Below are 20,978 nucleotides of genomic sequence, written 5' to 3' on the forward strand. Positions count from 1 at the left end.
CGTAACACAATATTTTTTAAATGTTTGAAATAATGTGGGTTCTACAGTTGATTTTTTTGAGTTTACGGGACGAAAAACCCGCGTGCCCGTGCCAGAGATGGACTAACTCTGGAACCGGTCGAAAAAAAAAAAAACACTTAATAAAAGTTCCTCTAGTCGGCGACTAGACTTGGACTTGAAGCCTATCTTCGGGTGGTTTAATGCCGAGGAGTGGAAATACCACTTCCACTGAGCTACACAGGCTCATTTAAAAAAAAAAAAAAAAATCAGCTAACGCCTTTTTATTCCCGTACAGAGAGTAGGCGAGCAATAATAATAATAATAATAATAATAATAATAATAATAATAATAAACACATTCAGAGTCAAGGACTCACAACCGTTTTTGGCAATCCATTCCAATCATTTTCACAACTCTCCCAGCCAAAAATCTAGTCCGCACTCCTTTACTAACTCTTACACACCTTGCTGAGATGTCTTTTAGTTCTCTTCTACTCGTCATGTATTGAAAATTCATATTGTGTCAATCTTATGGAACTCCGTTAATAATTAAAAGTCTCTATAATATTCCCTCTTCTCCGCATACAGATCTCTAGATTAATTAAACAAAATATACAAATATAATAGCGTCTTTTAAAATATTTTGCATTGTAATTTTACTTTTTTTCTGCTATTTGTGCAACATAAATAGGAAGCTGATGTATGAATTGTGAATTCTGTTACTTGTGTAGTAGCCACCTACTACATGTTGGAGGGAGTTCGGAAGTTGTTTACAGATTAAGTGGCTGTTGTAATCTAGGAGTTATATTTACATGGTTGTGTTCATTTTGTATGACTTTTATGTCGGTGTAAATGTTTAATAGTACGTTACATCTTAATGTTCCGCGAAAAAAAAAAATATTTTCACATTCCTTATGAACTTGTCTGTTTTTAAACTGAAATGTTTAAAAGTATGTGAGTGATCAGGTAACTGCGTTTCCTGACTATGCAATATGGTAAATATAAATGCATGATTTTATGCCAAAATCATGCCAAATCCGGAACGTTTGAACAATGAATCATGCGAACTATTGGGATATCTATCACAGGTGTGTGCAAGGACAGTTGATTGTTTACAGTTCCAGTGCCAAAGTTTTGACAGAAGTTTTTTGTTTGGGCTTTGAAAAGAAGGATGCAAAATAAATAAATATAATTTTCTGATCCTTTACCATCTTTCCTATATTGCATTTGCCAATTTGTGAGGTAAATCATCAATACACATTTATAACCAGTTATAATTACTTTACATAAATATTTGGCAATATATATGCTGCTGCACTATAACGAAATCGGGTTTGCTATGATGGAAGACAGTGGAATTGACAGTGATTCCAAATCGAACTGCAATGGATCTAATTCGTCGATTTATGGAACTTCCCGCAGTTTCCATAATGAACAGAAGAAAAACTGTGCACTAAATGCTGTAGAAGAAGATATATCTCTTGGTAAAGAAGTTAATTATGAGGATACTAATGACATTAGTAAAAACTCTGAGGTAAGTTTCTTGCTAAATATGCCAAAAAGAGTGTACTCCAGTAATAATTGTATTATACTGAGAGTTTATTGTATGTTGTTGAGGAGGGAGGAGTTATTCAAAAGCCATCTAGGATGCAAAGAATCTTTATTAGATCCTCTCAAACTGAAGGTGAGTTACTTGGTGTCATAAAGGTGGCAGGTATTTCATCCTGGAAGCCCAGGTGATAGAAAACAAGCCAGATAATAAGCTCATTTAATAGATGTAGCAGACTGTAAATAGGATTAACAGTCATAATCATGATATTGGCTTTCTAAGAGGCTAAGTTAATTGGCTATATTAGGCAACTGAGCTTACATCAAATTTTCTTTTACAATTTAAATTAGAAAATAGCATGCGAAACTTTAGGCTATTTGTTTTCAAATCAAGGTTAACCAAACTGTGTATGTTTTATTGAAAATCTTGCTCAGTATTTTTATACAATACTAAACAGTATTGTATAATCTGCATCATCTCTCTCAATCCTTTCAAACTTTAGCCATTGTATGATATTTTTCAAAACATGTCTGTGTAGAGGGGGAAGGAACACAAGAGTAACATAACATTTATTACATAACTATTCTTTCTTTTTCCTTTTCTTTTCTCTTCAACTGATGTACGCATGGCAATATTAAGCCGACTTTTTCTTTTCTGTTGTAGGAAGTGCCAGGATTGAGGAGTATCTTCCTTTCAGTTTGAAGGGATTGATCACCAGGTGATGCGCATACCATTTTAGTGGTTGTTCTTACTTCATGGAAATTTTGAAAATTTTTTCTTTTGAGAGATAGTTGAAAAATCTACATCCATTATGTTTTACCCTGTTTTTACTCTGTACAATGTCTAAGAATTTATAACTGGTAAGTGCAGGAGGTGAAAAAAGAACTTTCTGTACTACTTAAAAGCACTTACACAAATATTCAGCAGAATCACTCATTGTAACCGATCTGTTAGCTGCTTCCATATTCTTATTGTATTCCATTACACAATAGAGCGTCATTATTATCAGAATATTCAGGAGTATATTACTACTACTATGTTCACTGGGCATCTACAGATGCCGTATGGTCACTCTGATGCTCGGTGATGTGGCAACCAGGCCTCGTCCTGTTGTTTGCTTTTCTGCGGCCTCAACTCTCTGAAGATCAGTCACTCCACACATGCTGTCCATCCATCTCATTAATGGTCTATCCCTTCATCTTTTTCCAGGAACTTTGCCTTCTGTTACTGTTCTGAGAAGTCCCCCTTCCATCCTTTCTATGTGTCTAAAATATTTTAACTTTCTTCTGTCAATGTTCTACTGATCTTTTCTAACACCCATTCATTTGTACGCCTTTCAGTATATGATATCCTCAACAGCCTTCTGTAGCACCACATCTCAAAAGCAGATATCCGTTTCTTATCTGACTTCTTTAGGTTCAGAGTCTCACATTCAGAAGTCGCTGTTGGAAAAACAGTTGCATCCAAAATCCTCAACTTTGTTCCCATGGAGATAGCATCTTTCCAGATTTTAGACATGTCTGACTATTGTTTTAGCCATTCCTGATCTTTTTCTAATGTCTTCTGAACAGCAATTCTTCACATTAATAATGGATCCCAGATACTCAAACTTGCTGACTTCCTCAATTCTTTCTCCATTAAGGTACACTTGTTTCTCAAGAGCTTCTCTGTTTATATTTCCTTTGAGAACCATAATCTTTGTTTTGCTAGGATTGAGTTGAAGTCCTCTGTTATTACTGATCTTATTAACTTTGTCAAGAATTAGTCCTAGTTCTTCCATGTCATTACAAAGGAGTACTGTATCATCAGCATACTTCAGATTACTGATCAATCTACCTGCTATCTTAATTCCTGCCTGAGCTCATCCAATGCTTCATGCATGATGTCCTCTGCATATATACTAAACAAGTGAGGAGAAAGTAAACATCCCTGCCTAACTCCTTTTCTAACTTGAAGCCAGTCAGTCAATCCAACACCTGTTCTTACTGTGGCTTCTTACTCCTTATACAAGTTGGCTATCAATCTGATAGTGTGTTGAGGAAAACCCATTCTTTTCATTACCTCCCACAGTTTCACATGCTCAACACGGTCAAAAGCTTTAGAGAAGTCTAAGAAACACATTACCAGAGGGAGTCTGAATTCTTTATATTTTTCTATGATCTCTCTAAGGCAAAGGATCTGATCTCTGGTGCCCTTAAATTTCCTAAAACCTGCTTGTTCCTCAGGCATCTCTGCCTCAACTTTGGCCTCAATCCTATTTAGCATGATCTTCAATAAAATTTTGCTTGCATGAGATATTAAACTAATAGTTCTATAATTCTTGCACACCTTCATATCACCTTTCTTATGTAGTGTTATGAAAACTGACTTCTTCCAGTCTCTAGGCCATGATCCTGTCTCCCATATCCTTGTAATCAATCTATGAAACACTCTCATCCCTCTGTCCCCTGTGGCCTTAATTAACTCTGCTGGGATTTCATCTGCACCTGGGGCCTTATTGCTGTTGAGCTGCTTAACTGCTCTTTCAACTTCATGCCTAAGTGGAGGAGGTTCCAATCAAAATTTTCCTGGTGGGAAAGGCTCCATATTTTCTTTATCCACTCTGCTGTGCAGTTCCTCACAGTATTCTTTCCATCTGTTTTTGATTATCAACTCTTCTGTTAGTAATGATCCATTCCTGTCTTTGATGACATTCAATTTAGACTTAAACTTGTGCTTTAAGTCATGAACTAAATAAAACATGCTTTTATAATTCTTTTATAGTCTCTTTTTTCCAACCACCTTCTTTTGATTAGTTCCCATGATGAATCTGATATCCATGGGTCTCTTGGTCTTCTTATTAGGACAAGATACTTCTTCACTGTATCCTGTATTATCACCTTGACTCCTTCCCAAAGCATTTCTGGTGAGTTCTCCTCATCGGTCTGTTATATGTATTCTTTCAATTACATAAATGATTTGTGGATATTTGGTGAGGATGGAAGGAGGGTGTGTGCGAAGTGTGATCTGAACGAGGAATTGATGAATGCAAATATGAAATTGATGACAGAAAGTGTTAGTAGCGAGAATTTCACGGGGAAAAGTGCACGTTTGAAAGAGAAGGATGGTGAGAAAGAGAGGCGAAAAAATGTTAAAAAATTAGTAATGCAGAAATAGAAAGTGAAAAAAATCGAAAGAATGGACAATAGTGAAAAAAGAATGAGTGATCGTTCGATCATTCATTCTTTTTTCACTATTGTACATGTTGTCCAAGAATGGAAGTTTTTTCACTATTGTCCAAGAATGAAAGTTCGACGCATGTTGAACTGAAAGTACAGAAACAAAGAAAGATGAATGAGTGTGAAAATAGAAAGAATGATAGCGAAAGTTGGACGCATGTGGGACCGAAAGTACGGAAACAAAGAAGGATAAATAAGAGTGAAAGTGAGAAGAGATGGGTTGAGAATTAGAAAGATTGAATGATAGAGAGAATGTGTTGCGAGATTCGGAAATTGAATTGGATTGGATGAGGCAAGAAATGAAATGGATGTGGAATGAAATTAAGAAAATTCGGGTAAAAACTATTAAAATAAATAATGATGGCACGAAAGAGTTAATGAAAGATGAGCGAGTGGCGTTGTATGGCGACTCCATTATTAAAGGTGTGCTGGAGGATAGAATGCACAAGGTACGTTTTCCAGGCGCTAAACTGAGTAGAGTGATTGAGGCATTGGATATGAGGCAGGAGCGAGCAAAATACTTAATAGTATTAATAGGTACGAATGATTTGAGAGAGGACAAAGAGTGTATCAGAATGGATATCAGGAGGCTGCTTAGAAGGTTAAAAGAGAATAGTTTGACAGGAAGGGTAGTTAGTGTGTTGCCTAGGTATGACTGTGAAGAAATCAGGCGGAGAGCAAGGATTATTACTATTATTACGGGCAACTCCAGGGAGTCATTAGACTCATCGAGGGAGGCCCCAAATCATATTCATCACAGCTATTCGACATTCTTACAGTATCTATCATACCTCGCCTTAAACTCATTCACTGTCACAGCATCCACCACAGACTCAGGGAGCGCATTCCACTCATTCACTACTCTAAAAGTAAAGAACCCAGCTCTAACACCTTTACTAACCACACTTTTGCCCAGTTTCCATGGATGTCCCCTAGTCCTCCCACAACCAGCCCTGTTCTCAAAAATATCTTCTGAATTAATTTTATAGAAACCCTTCAGTAATTTGAATGTCTCAATCATATCTCCCCTCCTCCGCCTATCAACCAATTTTTGCAAACCACAAATCCTCAACCTGTTCTCATACGGTTCATTCCACAGACCTGCTATCATCTTGGTCACTCGCCTCTGGATCCTCTCCACCTCCTCCCCATCAAGAAGAAACCTAGGTGACCAAATCTGAGCACAGTAGTCGAGATGAGGTCTTATCAAGGCTCGATACAGAGGAACAATAACCTGCTTGTCTCTGCTTGTCAACGTATTCTTCAGCAACCAAGTGATTTGATGAGCTGATTTGGCCACTTTTGCAATGTGTCCCCTAAATTTCAATTCCTTATCCACCAACACTCCTAAATCTCGTGCCTCATCAATTTCCTGGAGCACGGTTCCACCAATGCAGTAAACTGCCACCAATCTTTTCACCCCAAAATGCATAACCTTACATTTTGCCACATTAAATTGACATCCATTCTCCTTAGCCCAGACCTCCAATCTATCCAAATCATCCTGCAAAATTTTGACATCATCTGCATTCACTATTGCCCTACCCAACTTCGCATCATCCGCAAACAAATGAACTGTTCCTCTCAGATCCTTTCCTATATCATTTATGAACAAATTAAACAGCAGTGGTCCAAGAACAGATCCTTGTGGTACACCACTAGTCACAGGCCGTCTTGTGGACTCTACTCCTGAGTAAACCACTCTCTGATATCTCTCCGTCAACCACCCTCCTATCCATCTCACCAACCCTATGTCCATTCCCATATGCTGCAATTTACTGATTAGAATTCCATGTGGTATCCTGTCAAAGGCCTTAGCAAGGTCCAGTAGAATCACTGTAAACCCATTACCCTTATCCAGCTCAGCCGTCACTGTGTTATAATACGTGAGCAAGTTACTGAGGCATGACCTACCCTTCACAAAACCATGCTGTCCCCGATACAGTATGCCATTTTCTTCTATCCAATCTTGTGTTTTCCTCTTGACTATTTTCTCTAAGACCCTGATAATGATTCCTGTTATGCTGATTGGCCGGTAATTTTCAACAGCAGCCTTAGAACCACCTTTGTGCAGTGGAACTATTTTCCCCTCTTTCCACCCCCTTGGGACTGACCCAGTCCTGAGACTCAAATTAAACAAAATGGACAAGGGCACTGACAATTCTTTGGCTGCTTCACGTACGACACGAGCTGGTATACCATCCAATCCCACAGATGTATTGACATTGAGGTTCTGTAATAGACTAGTTACCTCTACTTCATTCATCACAATTCCAGTATAAGCTGTTGGTTCTTCCATTCCTGCAAAGTCACCACCTGGATGATATACTCTTGCAAAGTTCTCGCTCAGTAATTTCACAATATCGACTGATTCGGTTACTTCCCTACCCTCAGCATTTTTTAAGATCATTCTACCATGAACATTTTTCCTTTTACTTGCAACATATTGAAAAAACTGTTTGGGATTCTCTTTAGCTTGCGTGGCCAATTTCCTTTCGTAATCTGCTTTTGCTTTTCTTACCACCCTTGTTATCATCCTGACCTGATCTTTATACTGTTCCTGTGCATGATGGTCACCCTTCTCCTTAAATTCCCTCCACAATTGTTTCTTTTTTTGCAGCTCAAGCTTAATAGTGTTATTCATCCATTTAACCCCTACTTGATTTATTATTCAGACTCTTGGTATACACTCAACCATTGCCTCCTGCAAGCAGTTCTTAACCACCTCCCATGCACTATCAACATCCAGCCCTTGCAGTTTTACATGCCATGGCATTGAGCCAAGCACACACCTAAGCTTGTCATACTTACCAGCCCGGTAATTCCACATGTACCCTGTCTTAATTGTAAATTCGACTCCTTTAGCCTCCTCCCAAGTCATGACCTTATGGTCACTCTCACCAATTGGTGGCAACATGGTCATGTTCGTTACAGCCACATTCTCAGTTGCAATTACTAGGTCCAGCACTCTCTGCCCCCTGGTATTTTCCAATACATGTTGCCGTAGATAGTTGTCCCTTAATAACCGCATAAAATCCAATTCCTTCCTCCCATGTGCCCTCTCCTCTTTCCAGTCAATGTTACCATAATTGAAATCACCCATAATAATTACCCTCCTTCCACTCATTTCTTCTATTTGCTTATGCATACTATCCCCACCATCCACTCCATCACCTGGTCTATAGCAGCACCCAATTGTATATTTTGTTCTGCTAGATTCTATCTCACACCAAACAGCCTCAAATGTGCTTTTTTCCCCATCCTGCAGTTCAACTTATATATACTCCTTGGCTGAAGCTCATCAGCTATCATCAATAACACTCCTCCCACCTTTTTATTCACCCTGTCACTCCTGAACACGCTATACCTGTCGCATTCAATCCCACTAGCTTTATCATCTTCTGTCAGCCATGTTTCACTAATACCGACAACCTGTGGCCTGGAAGTGCCAACCATGGCCAAAAACTCTTCCTTCTTGTTCCTAATACTCCTGGCATTAGTGTACATGAATCGCAGAAGCCCATTTGTCCCATCCCTACTTTGATGCCTTATACTAACTATCCCATTCTGATTTGTTGTCCGTCGTACTCGCTCGGGCATAATATACTCATTCATACACTTAACTGCCCCCCTAAAGTCTGCATATCTACTCCCCCCCTCTTAATAAATCTAGTTTCCCTGAGTCTATACATCCACTTCCACATCATTCATCAACACTCTTTCAAGTCTCCGTACACCAACTCCATTCAAATGTAGCCCATCCATCTTATATAAGTCCTTTCGCCCATCGAACTCATTCCACACATCCACAAATTCCACACCACTCTCCATGCATAACCCACGCATAAAGTCATTGGCAATTATGGCCCTCCTTCTAAACACTTCGCTGTCATACCGCAGTAAGATACTCACCATCCTAACTCTCTCACTCTTCTCTTTTGCTACCTCAAACAACTCCCTCACATCCTCTATCATTTCCATTTTGTCCTCTTTCAAATCATTCGTTCCTGCCACGATTATCATCTCTTTCACCCTCTGTTTTTGCATTATGAATGATATGCTGGCTGAAATGTGTGAGGAGACAGGATTACAGTTTGTTAATGTGTGGAATGAGTTTGAGGGACGAATATGAGCTGTATGAGAGTGATGGACTGCATTTGAGTGGTTTGGTGTGAGTCGCTTGGAGAGACTGCTGCTCGAAAGTAGAGAAGTGAATAGAGAGAATGAATCAGATTGAGTGGGAAGTGATATGAAAGAGCGGGAGAGTAAGATAGGAGAGTTTGAAGAGGTGGTTATGAATGGGGAAGTGAGTGGTATGAGTACAGAAAATGAGAGAATGGGTGTGCAAGAGGAGCAGGGAAACGAGGAGGATCAGGGTGGACAGGGGTACACAGCATGAGAAAGGTGGATGCTCCAAGAGGAGGTGAGCATGTGTAGGCAGGAAAGGAATGGGATGACCAGGGATCAAGAGGAAACAGTTAGAATTGAAAAGGGTTTTAAAATGAAGAAGCAGAAAGGGAAATGGCCCCAGTCGAGCATGGAGAGATCACATCGAGTGAGTGGTATCAGTGAAACTAGGTATAGATCCAGAAATGAACTGTTGTGTTTGTATACAAATGCTAGAAGTATAAGAAACAAGACAGATGAAATAGTTGCGCTAATTGTGTCTGTTCACCCAAAGATTGTCGGAATAAGTGAGACATGGGTGGAAGATGATGATATCCTGACAGGAATAGAGATGGAAGGGTATGATGTGTTTCGTGAGGACAGAAGGGGTAAAAAGGGAAGGGGAGTGCTATTGGTGATAGAGAAAGAGATGTCCATATAAGGTAGAGATGCAAGAGGGAAATAGTGCCAGTGGTTTTGAGGCAGTATGGTGTGAGATAGAGGTGAATTTCCATTCAAATACTTGGTGGGATGTTGTTATAGACCAGGTAATGTGGATGGTGGTGATAATGAAATGTACAATCAAATTAGCCAAGTAAATAAGAAAAGGGTGATCATTATGGTTGATTTTAATTATGGCAATATAGACTGGAATGATGAGATAGCAACTGGAAGTAAAGAAAATGAGTTTCTTGAGTTTTTGAGGGATAACTACCTCAGACAGTATGTAAAAGAGGGCACACGAGGATTGAGGGTCTTAGATTTGGTCATCTCATCAGTGGATGTAATTATAAATGAGTTGTCAAATCATCCACCAATTGGTGAGAGTGACCATGAGGTGATTACCTGGGTGGTTGCCAGCAGTGCAAGGACCTCTGTGAGAAAAGGGTATATGTGGAACTACAAGGGGGGGTGATTATGAAGAGCTCAGTAGACAGCTTGCAGGCGTAGCATGGAATGAGGAGTTAGCTGGAAAAGAGATCAATGTAGCTTGGGGGATTTTCAAAAACTGTTTAGTAGATGTAATGTCTAAATGTATTCCAAGGGTGAGAAGGTTAAATAAGGTGGGTGTGAGATGGATGAATAAAGAGATTAAGCATGCGATACAGAGAAAAAGGGCATTGTGGAGGCAGCATAAGAGAAGTGGAAATAACCAATTCCATAAGGTCTACAAAGACCAAGCAAGGAGGGTAACTTGGTTTGTGAGGGTAGCTAAAGAGAGGTATGAACAGCAGTTAGTTAATGAAGCCAAAAAAAAATCCTAAGGAGTTCTTTCGATATGCAGCTAGCAAAAGAAAGAATAATTATGAAAGGATGACATTGCTTGGAAAAAATGGTATAAAGACAGCTGATGCGGAATGTGTGGTGGTGATACTTAATGAGCAGTTCATAAAGATCTGATACTTAATGAGCAGTTCATAAAGATCTTTCAATCTTGTGAATGTGACTTCATGGAGAGATTGAGAGCAGTTGATGATGGGAAGGAGAGACTGACTGTAGGTGAGCAAGAGGTGTATGGGGAGTTGAGTAAACTAGATGTTAATAAGGCTGTGGGACTTGATAATATATCACCACGTATTCTAAAAGAATGTGCCAGGGAGTTGACGCCTGCTTTGACATATTTTTTTAATATGAGTCTTGCACTCTGTCAAGTCCTAAGGAGTGGAAGGAAGGCAAGATTGTGTCACTTCATAAAGGAGGTGATCGAACTCAAGCATCAAACTATAGGCCTATCTGTGTGTCAGGTGTTGTGGTTAAGTTGTTGGAGAAGCTTGTGAGAACTAGGATCCAGAGTTGGGTTGATAACAATGGTATTATCTTTGATGGACATCATGGATTTGCTAAAGAAAGGTTATGTTTTAGTAATCTACTTACTTATTACAATAAAGTGACTGCTTCCTTGGACAGAGGAAAAGGATACACAGTAATATACTTGGATTTCGCAAAGGCTTTTGATAGAGTACCTCATGATAGGTTGACAGTCAAACTAGAGAGGTTGGGGGTTGGATATTAGATTGGTGCATTGGATTGGTGACTGGCTATCTGATAGGTATAAACAAGTTGTGTATGGGGGAGCGACATCCAGGAAAAGAAAAGTCACTAGTGGAGTGCCTCAGGGGTCTGTTTTAGGTCTATTGATGTTTAACCTTGTATATTAATGATATAGGTGAAGATTTGGATGGAGATATTCAGTTGTTTGCAGATGATGCAAAGTTGGGACGAACCATGAAGTGTAGTGAAGATGTTGTGGCCTTACAGGAAGACTTGAATAGATTGAGTGATTGGGCACGGAAATGGAGATGCAAGTTCAATGTTGCAAAATGTAAGATTTTAAAATTTGGAAAACAAAGATGGGATACAGAATTTATGCTTGGTGAGAATATATTGTTGGAGGTAGAGGAAATAAGAGATCTGGGGGGTGATAGCGGATAAGGATCTGAAATTTAGGGGGACACAGCCAAAATTTTGAAGATAACACAAAGGTTCTGGGAATGATGTGGAGGACACTGACGTGTAGAAGTAGGGAGATTGCTGTTCTGTTGTATAAGGCTTTGATTAGGCCACACATGGACTATTGTGCCCAGATTTGGTCACTGGGTTTTCAGAAGGATGAAGAGATGTTGGAAAGGGTCCAAAGAAGACTGACTAAGGTAGTTTCTGACCTCTGGAATGTCGAGTATGAGGAAAGATAGAGAAGATGCAACTTGCAGAGTCTGGTGGACAGGAGGAAGAAGGGAGATATGATAGAGACCTACAAGTTGGTAAGGGGTTGTTGTAAGATCAATGCTGGAGAGATTCTACAGAAAAAAATAGTGGAAGATCAGGGGAAAACCAGAGGTCATCCCTGGAAACTGTATAAAGAGGATGTGAGTAGGGGAGTGAGAAGCAGGTTTTTTTTCGTGCAGAGTTGTGAATGATTGGAATGCCTTGCCTGAGAATGTGGTATCTGCAAAGAGTTTGAACGTGTTTAAAACACGGTATGATGAGCTGTGTGTGTGATAAAAGGACCTCCCAGATGAGTCTTTGACTCCATGAGGTCTTTAGGGTGGTAATAATAATAGTGATAATAATAATCTACTCTTTCCCCTTCAATATACCCTATTCCTCCTATGGGTTTATGGAAGAAGGCTAGTCCAGAAGCCTTAAGATAGCAGCCCTACCACTGGACTATCCATCGCCAGGCTAGTTACCTGATATGAAGAACATTATTCTACTTTTAAGCCAACAGAGAAAAGTAATTGGAATGTATCTATGGAAAATTACCCTGGAATGGAAAAGATAAAACAAAATGGAAATGACAAAATACATATAGCATATAGTACATATTACATATATCAAACTGGAACGTAAGAGGAATAGCATATAAAGAAATAGAATTAGACCAAATATTAAATGGAAGAAATTTTCAAATAGCAGTAATCACTGAAACAAAAAAGAAATTGAAAGGAACAATGAGAACTGAAAATTTTAATGTAATATATAGTGGAGTTAAACATAAATTATGGAATGAAAGAATAATAGAAGCTAGAATAAAAATAGAGGTTATTTAACAATAATTGGTTTATATGTCCCAGAAGAAGGAAGAGAACAGGATATTCTCTCTGTAAAAATAAAGACATACATAAATATACTTGGGCAGCAAGAGGATGGAAATCAGTATTAGATTATTTTATCTTAAATGAAAAGACATCAAAGTTCTCTTTAGATATTAGAGGATATGAAATAAGTAGTGGCCACTTCCTCATTAAAATAAAATTAAGATTAATATCTAAATGGCTACAATTAACAAGAACAGAAAGAAAATTTAAAACATTTGTCTATAAACTAAATTATTAAATAACAGAAATAAACAATGGCTATATTGACCAAAGAATTAACCAATGTTTAGATAAAATAAAACAAAATTAAGAAATAGAATGGCTTAATATAAAAACTATACTAAATACAGCAGCAAACAAAAACTTAGGAAAGACCAAAAAATTCAATAAAAGAAAAAAACTGAAGATATGAGATGATACAATCAAAGAAATAATCAAATGAAAAAAAGAAGCATATCATAAATGGTTAAGCAGTAAAAGATTAGAAGTTGAAATAGAATATAAAAGAATAAGAGCAATAGCTAAAAGAGAAGTCAGACATAGAGAATCATGGAACAAATTTGTTTCTAATTTAGAACATGACTTATATAAAAAATGATCATCCTTTTCTAAATCCATTCTGTACTTCTAAAATAAAGTTTTCAGAATATTTCATTAGTTTGTTATTTAAAATTCTACTATATATTTTATAACAGGAATTTAGTATATACAGGGTGTTCGGGATAAATTTGACATATTTATAATTAATTATATTTTTCCGTAAGTTACATGTATTAACACACACTTCTCTTCATTTAAAAGTTTGGACCCTTCTTCATTCACATACAAGATGTCAGAAAGGATGGATAGCTGGAACCCACCTGAATCATGGAAGAGAATAACTTGTATCATGATGATTCGTGCCCGCCATCAAAATAAGGATATTACGACTGCTGCCCAATGCTCCTGAATACAGTAAAAACAATCAGGCATGAACTAGAGACTTGCAATGGTGACTACGAGGATGTAGCAAGAAGAAAGATCCCTAGCAGACGATCTGATTGCGTTCGTACAGCAGAATTCCTCGCAAATCTGCAGGAACAGGTGTTGAAGAACCCTGGCATTGGAATTCGGGCTTTGTTCGTGGAGTTGCTAACTGTAGTCAAGCCCTGGATAACAAGGGTAGGCAATGGTAGGCCGTATGTATGGCAGCAGGATTCGGCCCCTTGCCACACCTCTGGGAAAAGTCAAAAATGGTTGTCTGAAAATTTCTACGACTTCACCAGTCCAAATGTTTGGCCTCCAAACTCCCCAGACCTTAACCCCATGGATTATTTTGTATGGGGCGCAGTTGAAAAAGACACCAATCGCACTTCCAGTAATACAAAAGCCCAGTTAATGGATAAAATTAAAACAGTTTTTGCGGCCCTTCCCAGGGAGACTGTAGCATCAGCTTGTTCGAGGTTCCGAAGCAGAATTGAAGCTGTGATCGATGCTAATGGTGGTTATTTTGAGTAAATCTTGTTGATAGTATTGTAATTAACTCTGCCTGTAATGTTTTTTTTGTCAATTCATTAAATTTAATAGATACAAAGAAGATTTTCTTTTTCCTTACGAAACTGTCAAATTTATCCCGAACACCCTGTATATATATATATACATACATACACTAAATACAGCAGCAAACAAAAACTTAGGAAAGACCAAAAAATTCAATAAAAGAAAAAAACTGAAGATATGGGATGATACAATCAAAGAAATAATCAAATGAAAAAAAGAAACATATCATAAATAGTTGAGCAGTAAAAGATTAGAAAATGAAATAGAATATAAAAGAATAAGAGCAATAGCTAAAAGAGAAGTCAGTAAAAGACATAGAGAATCATGGAACAAATTTATTTCTAATTTAGAACATGACTTATAACATTTTGAAATAGATACTAAACGAAACATAAAATTAAACACCAAATTCAAATTAGAAGAATTTCTATACAGAATTGTGGACAGATAAATATTTTAAAAAAGATAACTGGCCACATTTAATGAAAATGAAAAGGAATAACTAAAGAAGAATTAGAAATCTGCCTGAAAGAAACAAGAAACGGAAAATCACCCGGAGAAGATAAGTTAGGCTAAGAATTATATAAATATGCACTAACAAGGTTCAAAGAAAGACTCCTATTATTTTTAAATAAAATCTGTTCAACTAGTAATTCCCCCCCCCCCCCCCCAATAGAATGGAAAAAAGCAATTGTGATCCATATCTTTAAAAAAAGTAGTAGAGATGACCCTAAAAATGATACAGGTATGAGTATACTAAATTCCTGTTACAAAATATATAGTAGAATTTTAAATAACAAACTAATAAAATATTCTGAAAACTTTATTTTAGAAGTACAGAATGAATTTAGAAAAGGATGATCATGTATAGACCAGGCCTTCTGCCTAAAATTAATAATAGAGAAAAGAAGAGAATACAATTTAGAAACACATATTACATTTATTGACTTTGAAAAAGCATTTGACAAAGTTAAAAGAAGCATATTATTTAACATATTAAAAGAAAGAGAAATACCAAATAATATTCTAAAAGCTATCATAATATATATGAAAATAATCAAATACAAATAAGATTAAATTATGAGCTATCGCATACTAGAGAGATAAACCAAAGTGTCCAACAGGGATGTCCACTTTCAGCAGCTCTTTTTAATATTTATCTCAATGAAATAATAATAAAATGGAATAAAAATTTCCATCAAGGTATTAAACTTTCTCCTACTGTGAACTTAAACACTCCTTTTTGCCGATGACTAAATAATAATACAAATTCTGAAGATAACTTACAGAAAGGTATTTTAAATTTAAATTAGATTACCAAAGATTATGAAATGATAATATCAACAGAAAAATCAAAAACGTTGGCCTTTAAAAGACAAGACCCAGTAAGTGTAATAGATCTCTTTATTTTGTATTGTAAACTTTTATTCTATATATTTGTCTCTTTGTAATATTTTTCCAGTATTCTTAGGTATATGACAAGTAATGCGAAAGGTGGAATAGATTTTTCTCCTTAGTGGCTCATTCTTTTGTACAAAAATCTATTCCACCTTTCGCATTACTTGTCATATACCTAAGAATACTGGAAAATTTATTTGTTTTGACTGTGCCACGAGTTTTCCTTTCTAGGCATGAGACTAAGTACTATGGCTGGTAGATCTCTCTCTAGCATACATTCCTTCAAATAAACTAGCATAAACAGTCATGGTCTGCAAGCACTTAAATTATGCTTCTAATTCCTTATTTGTTTCCCACCGTCAGGTCCGAGTTTATTTAGGAACAGTGCATTGTAAGCAAAAGATCAGGTGGCACTCTATTGACTAATAATAAACACATTTATTTACACTCAAGACAAAATTATATCAGTTAAACAATATGGAGCTTACTCTCTCTCTCTCTACTTATCCACTAAAGTTTAGCGTTAAAAAAACTTCCCTTTGCAATTCTAAACAAACAAGGCAGCATAAATATTCATTCTTACTTCTCTGCTTATTGAAAAAACAATTCTAAACTATTCAAAAGGAAGTTAACATGCCATATCAAGTTATTACACAAGAGTATTCCACTTATTAACAAGCCAAAACTTTTTCATAGACACTGCTTATTTCTAGTACCTTATATCTTATCAGTCCATCTAAATTATTTCTCCTAGATTACATAAAAGAAATATATAGCATAAAATTGGATTAACTGCCATATGCTCTGTCATCTGGGTCATGCACTCATTCAAGGTTCTGCACTAGAGTTCCTAAACTTTTCTTCCTTCTCAGGGCTTAGATTTCTCTCTACAGTGTCTTGCTTGACCTGGGTCTCAACAAGGATTGTTGGTGGGGTTTCGGAATGCTGTTCTCCGGCACTCGTGGGCTCGGACAAAAGGGATCCAACATGCGGAGCTTATGCAGTCTCGTTCAGATGGCAATGCATTCTTCTCTGGGCACTGAAGTCTGCTCTTCGGTTATTAGCTTCCGGTAATCTTCCACAACCAATTTCTAGATCTAGACAGCCTCAGGTGGACCAGCTTCCATTTTTTTTCTCTGCTTCCCTCCGACTTCTGGCGTGCCCTAGCCATATAGTCATGTCCTCTATTTTCAACTTCCGATATCCCGTGTTCTCCTCTTGCCCTTTTATCTCCCCTTCTCCAGAACCTTGCACAAAGGGTTGAGACCCCTGAAGAATTCGGTGCGACTCCTTGATCTGTTATTAGAGTGGACCATTTGTTTCTTCTCCTAGTGCACTTCTAAAATCTGATTTGTCAGACAGCAGCACTTTGTCTGATCTGTGCTGACCCTTTTAAGAATGACCTTTTGGTGGGCATACACAGAGCTTGTAAACAAAGGGTTCCAAAGCACTTAGTTAAAACAATAACATACAGTTTCCAGTGATACAGCATTTTCTCTTGTTGTTATTAATTTTAAACATTCTTTGTTTACTACATTTGAGTAGGTTAATTTCTCATCGGAATATATACATTTTTTATACAAAGTTTATTTTTACAACACAAACGTTTGAGATGAGACCTCTGTAAAAATCAATGTAAAGCACTTGTAAAATTCTAAGCTGCATCGAATTTTACATAAGAACTAAAATAGTAATTTAGCGCAATAGAGACAAGCCATAACATCCTCTGGTCCAAAACTCGCCTTCTATACAGATGTCGCTATAAATTTGAACGCCTATTCAAAGAAAGTACTGAGGGCTTACTTGCCCTGACTTGAATTGAAATTACTGTGTATCCTTATCAAAAATATGGGAAAGTTTAATCAGGATAACACATTAATTTTTTTATTTTTATTTTTTAAAATTGACACTTTTAATTCCTACATTAGTCTAATGATATTTATAAATTAAGATTATTATATGAAATTATGTAATACCCACATTATTTCAGCCTAACATATCTTGTTAGGGTTAGGTACCAAGAGATGGCAGCACTTGTTTGCCAGCCTCTTTGTCGGTGGCTGCTATAATTAGTGATAGACAGGAGCCAGCTATCTCTGATTGGCTACTGATGGAGATTGAACTGCCCACTCAGTCTCCAAAAGCTAGATAGGGTATAAAAGGCCTCGCCTACTCCCTATTAGGGAATGAAAGGCGTTAGCTGATTTATTTATTTATGAAATTATGAATTAATATCTATAATTTAATCATGACTCTGATGAAATTTTTCCTCTCTTTAATGCTTAGCAATGTAACATCATGCGACTCGTTCTACTTTTGAATGATCAATTGTTTGTATTCCACCTTATTAAAATATTCTTGTGTAACCTGTCTATAATTCATAAAATAGTAATAGATAACAATATTTTAGAACAGGTGAATTCATTTAACTACCTGGATGTATGATTACATATGAAAATGATATAAACCTAAAAATTGCAAAATATATAATATAACAGGTGTAATTAACTCCATATTTAAACCAAGCTTAGTATAAAAAACAAACCAGACTAAAAGTATAAATATGTTAGCCCTGCCAATCTTATTGTATGGAAGTGAAATCTGGACAATAAAACAAAAAGACAAAGATTAATAACAGCTGAAATGAAGTTTATGAGAAAAACTGCAAAGTATACTCTATTCGATCACAAAAGAAATGAAGAAATCATGAAAGAATTAAACCAGGAATCAGTAATAGAAAAAATTAAAAAATATAAACATAAATGGTTGGAACACTTGAAAGAATGAAAACAAAGATTACCAAAACAAGCTTTAAATTACAAACCATTAGGGAAAAGAAAACCACTTTCTCTTAAGAGATTCAATGACTTCTAAGGCCAGAACAGGCCACTCTAGGCGTAAATCCTTGATAGGCATGATGATGAAGTTTATTTATATTCTCATATATCTTCGGCTCACTCACAATTAAGCCGTACATTGAGGATGAAACATCCTTATAAATTGATTACTGAATACCTGAACAATGTCTTCTGCAGCAGTTACCATTCTATCATTTTCATCCATTAACATCATTTTATCATAATCTTTTAAACTGTTGAGAGGTGGTTACAGGGTTGACACTGGGGAGTTCTTTCGCTTGGTTGAACAGCGGGAAGGAGTGATGACAAGAGGCCATCCCTGGAAGTTACGAAAGGAAACTGTGAGCAAGAGGGTAAGGAGTGGTTTCTTTGTGTGGAGGGTGGTTTAGCCGTGGAATGCATTGCCTGATGGAGTGGTGGGAGCGAGAACGGTCAGTGAGTTTAAAGAGTGGTATGATAGACTTTGTGTTTCTCAGGGGGGGACCTCCCCTCGATGAGTCTTGACAGACTTTATGTCTTAGGAAGGACCTCCCTCAATGAGTCTTTTGACTCCTTGGAGGCCTGAATAATAATAATAATAATAATAATAATAATCATCATTCTTCCTTCTACTTGCCACATAATCTAAAAAAAAAAAAAAACCTAGTGTTTTTCTTTGTCTGATTTGTTAATTTCTGTCCATGCTGCACTTTTGTTTTCCTTATCGAGTTCCTCTCCTAGTTTGTTCTTTACTCTTCATGCAACTGATTATTACTACTATTCATCTTGTGCTGCCTCCAAAGTGCCTTTTTGTTCCAGATTTCATGCTTAATCTCTCTCTCTCATTCATTCATCCATCCATCCATTTTGCACCTACCATATTCAGACTTTTTGGCATTCAGAATACATTTACATGTTAATGCTGTTACATATTTCTTTGTCAGTACCCAAGCAGCATTTATTTCCTTACTGTGGAATTCCTTATTCCATCCTATAGCTCCAATCTGTCTCCTTAGCTTGTCATCATCACCAGCCTTGTACTTCCACATACATGTAGCGCCTCCATAGCACAATTGGAAGAATGAGGTACGTTGCCCTTTGATTGGAAAAGACCTGAGTTCGATTCTCGTTGTCATGGAAGAAATCTTTATGTGGACATTTTTTTTCAATCGAAGTTGAGTTAGTCGATCTCATACGGAAGTAGCAGGGTTTTTTTTTTCTCCTGGAAACTCTGGTTTTTCATCCTGCATACAGACAAATTGGACCTTCAGAACATACGCAATTTACAGACGAAAAATACTAGTGGTGGTAGTGGGCATTGGGTGGCATTGATGTAGATGATTGATAGTATACAGGTTCGGTATAATGGTGGAGATGGAGAGTTGTATAGTAGGTGTCCTCCTGCGATGAATCTGCGGATTCCTTCGAGGTGTCACAAATAATAATAATAATATCTTTCCTCACAGAAGTTTGCATCATATGGCTTGACACAACCCAGGCGATCACTTCATGATTCACTTACACCAACTAGAGGAAAGTGCAAAACCTCGCTCACAATTACATCCTCTGATGAAATGATTAGATCTAAAACTCCCGATCCTCGTTTTTTCCCTCCTTTACATGTTGCATGAGATAGGTCTTTCAAGAACTCAAGAAATTCATTTTCCTTATTCCCAAATGCTGTTTTCTTCAATCCAATCTATATTGCCACAATTAAATTTTCCATAATAGTCACTCCTTTTTTCACTAACCCAAGTTGTTTATTCATTTCTTCATGACCACCCTCCATTCCCTGGCCTATACTAACATCCAACTAAATATGTCATCCTGTCAACCTCCACTTCACACCACACTGCCTCATAACCATTGCCACTATTTCCCTGTTTCATGTCTACCTTATGTGGACATAATTCTCCTTCTATCATCAGAAGCACTCCCCCTCCCTTCCTTCTTGTCCTTCCTATCCTCGTGGTAAACATTGTTAGTATATTGTATTCTGTGTTAGTATATTCTCCATTCAACCATGTTTTACTTATTCCAACGATTTTGGTGCAAATAAACTCATTCAGTGAAACCATTTCATCTCCCTTGTTTCCAATCCTTCTAGCATTTGTTGTTAACTGCTGTGTTTTTTTAACACAGCAGTTCACATTTAGGTGTATAACCATTTATACCTGAGCCACTTGTTGGCTATGATTTCTCCATCACATCTGTCCTTGCCCAATCACCTTTATCACTGCTTACCACATATATGCACTCAGTCTCAACGTTCACATCACATCCCATCGATATCCCTATGCCACATCTCCTTCCCGTTTCTTTGTTCCTCCTGCATTCCCCTTCTCTCTTCATCTATCGCACTACTACTGGACATAATTCTCCTTTCATATGTAGTAGTAGTTTCTCCAGTTACGTCCACACTCACATCCCATTGTATTCCATTTCTATGCTGA

General features: G+C 37.2%; 1 protein-coding gene across 1 annotated transcript in view; it reads left to right on the forward strand.

Moving 5' to 3' along the window:
• Positions 1-934: 934 nt before the first annotated feature.
• Positions 935-20,978, forward strand: part of LOC150098248 (protein FAM219A) — a 137,198-nt gene continuing 117,154 nt past the window's right edge. Inside the window, exon 1 of the mRNA XM_090406287.1 lies at positions 935-1,533. Coding sequence (XP_090262413.1) covers positions 1,306-1,533 — 228 coding nt within the window. The 5' untranslated portion in view covers positions 935-1,305. The remainder of the gene's footprint in view (positions 1,534-20,978) is intronic.

This window comes from Typopeltis vanoorti, chromosome 16 (assembly GCF_054136105.1).
Source record: "Typopeltis vanoorti isolate ZY-2024b chromosome 16, IOZ_Tvanoo_1.0, whole genome shotgun sequence".
In the NCBI taxonomy this organism is placed as follows: domain Eukaryota; kingdom Metazoa; phylum Arthropoda; class Arachnida; order Uropygi; family Thelyphonidae; genus Typopeltis; species Typopeltis vanoorti.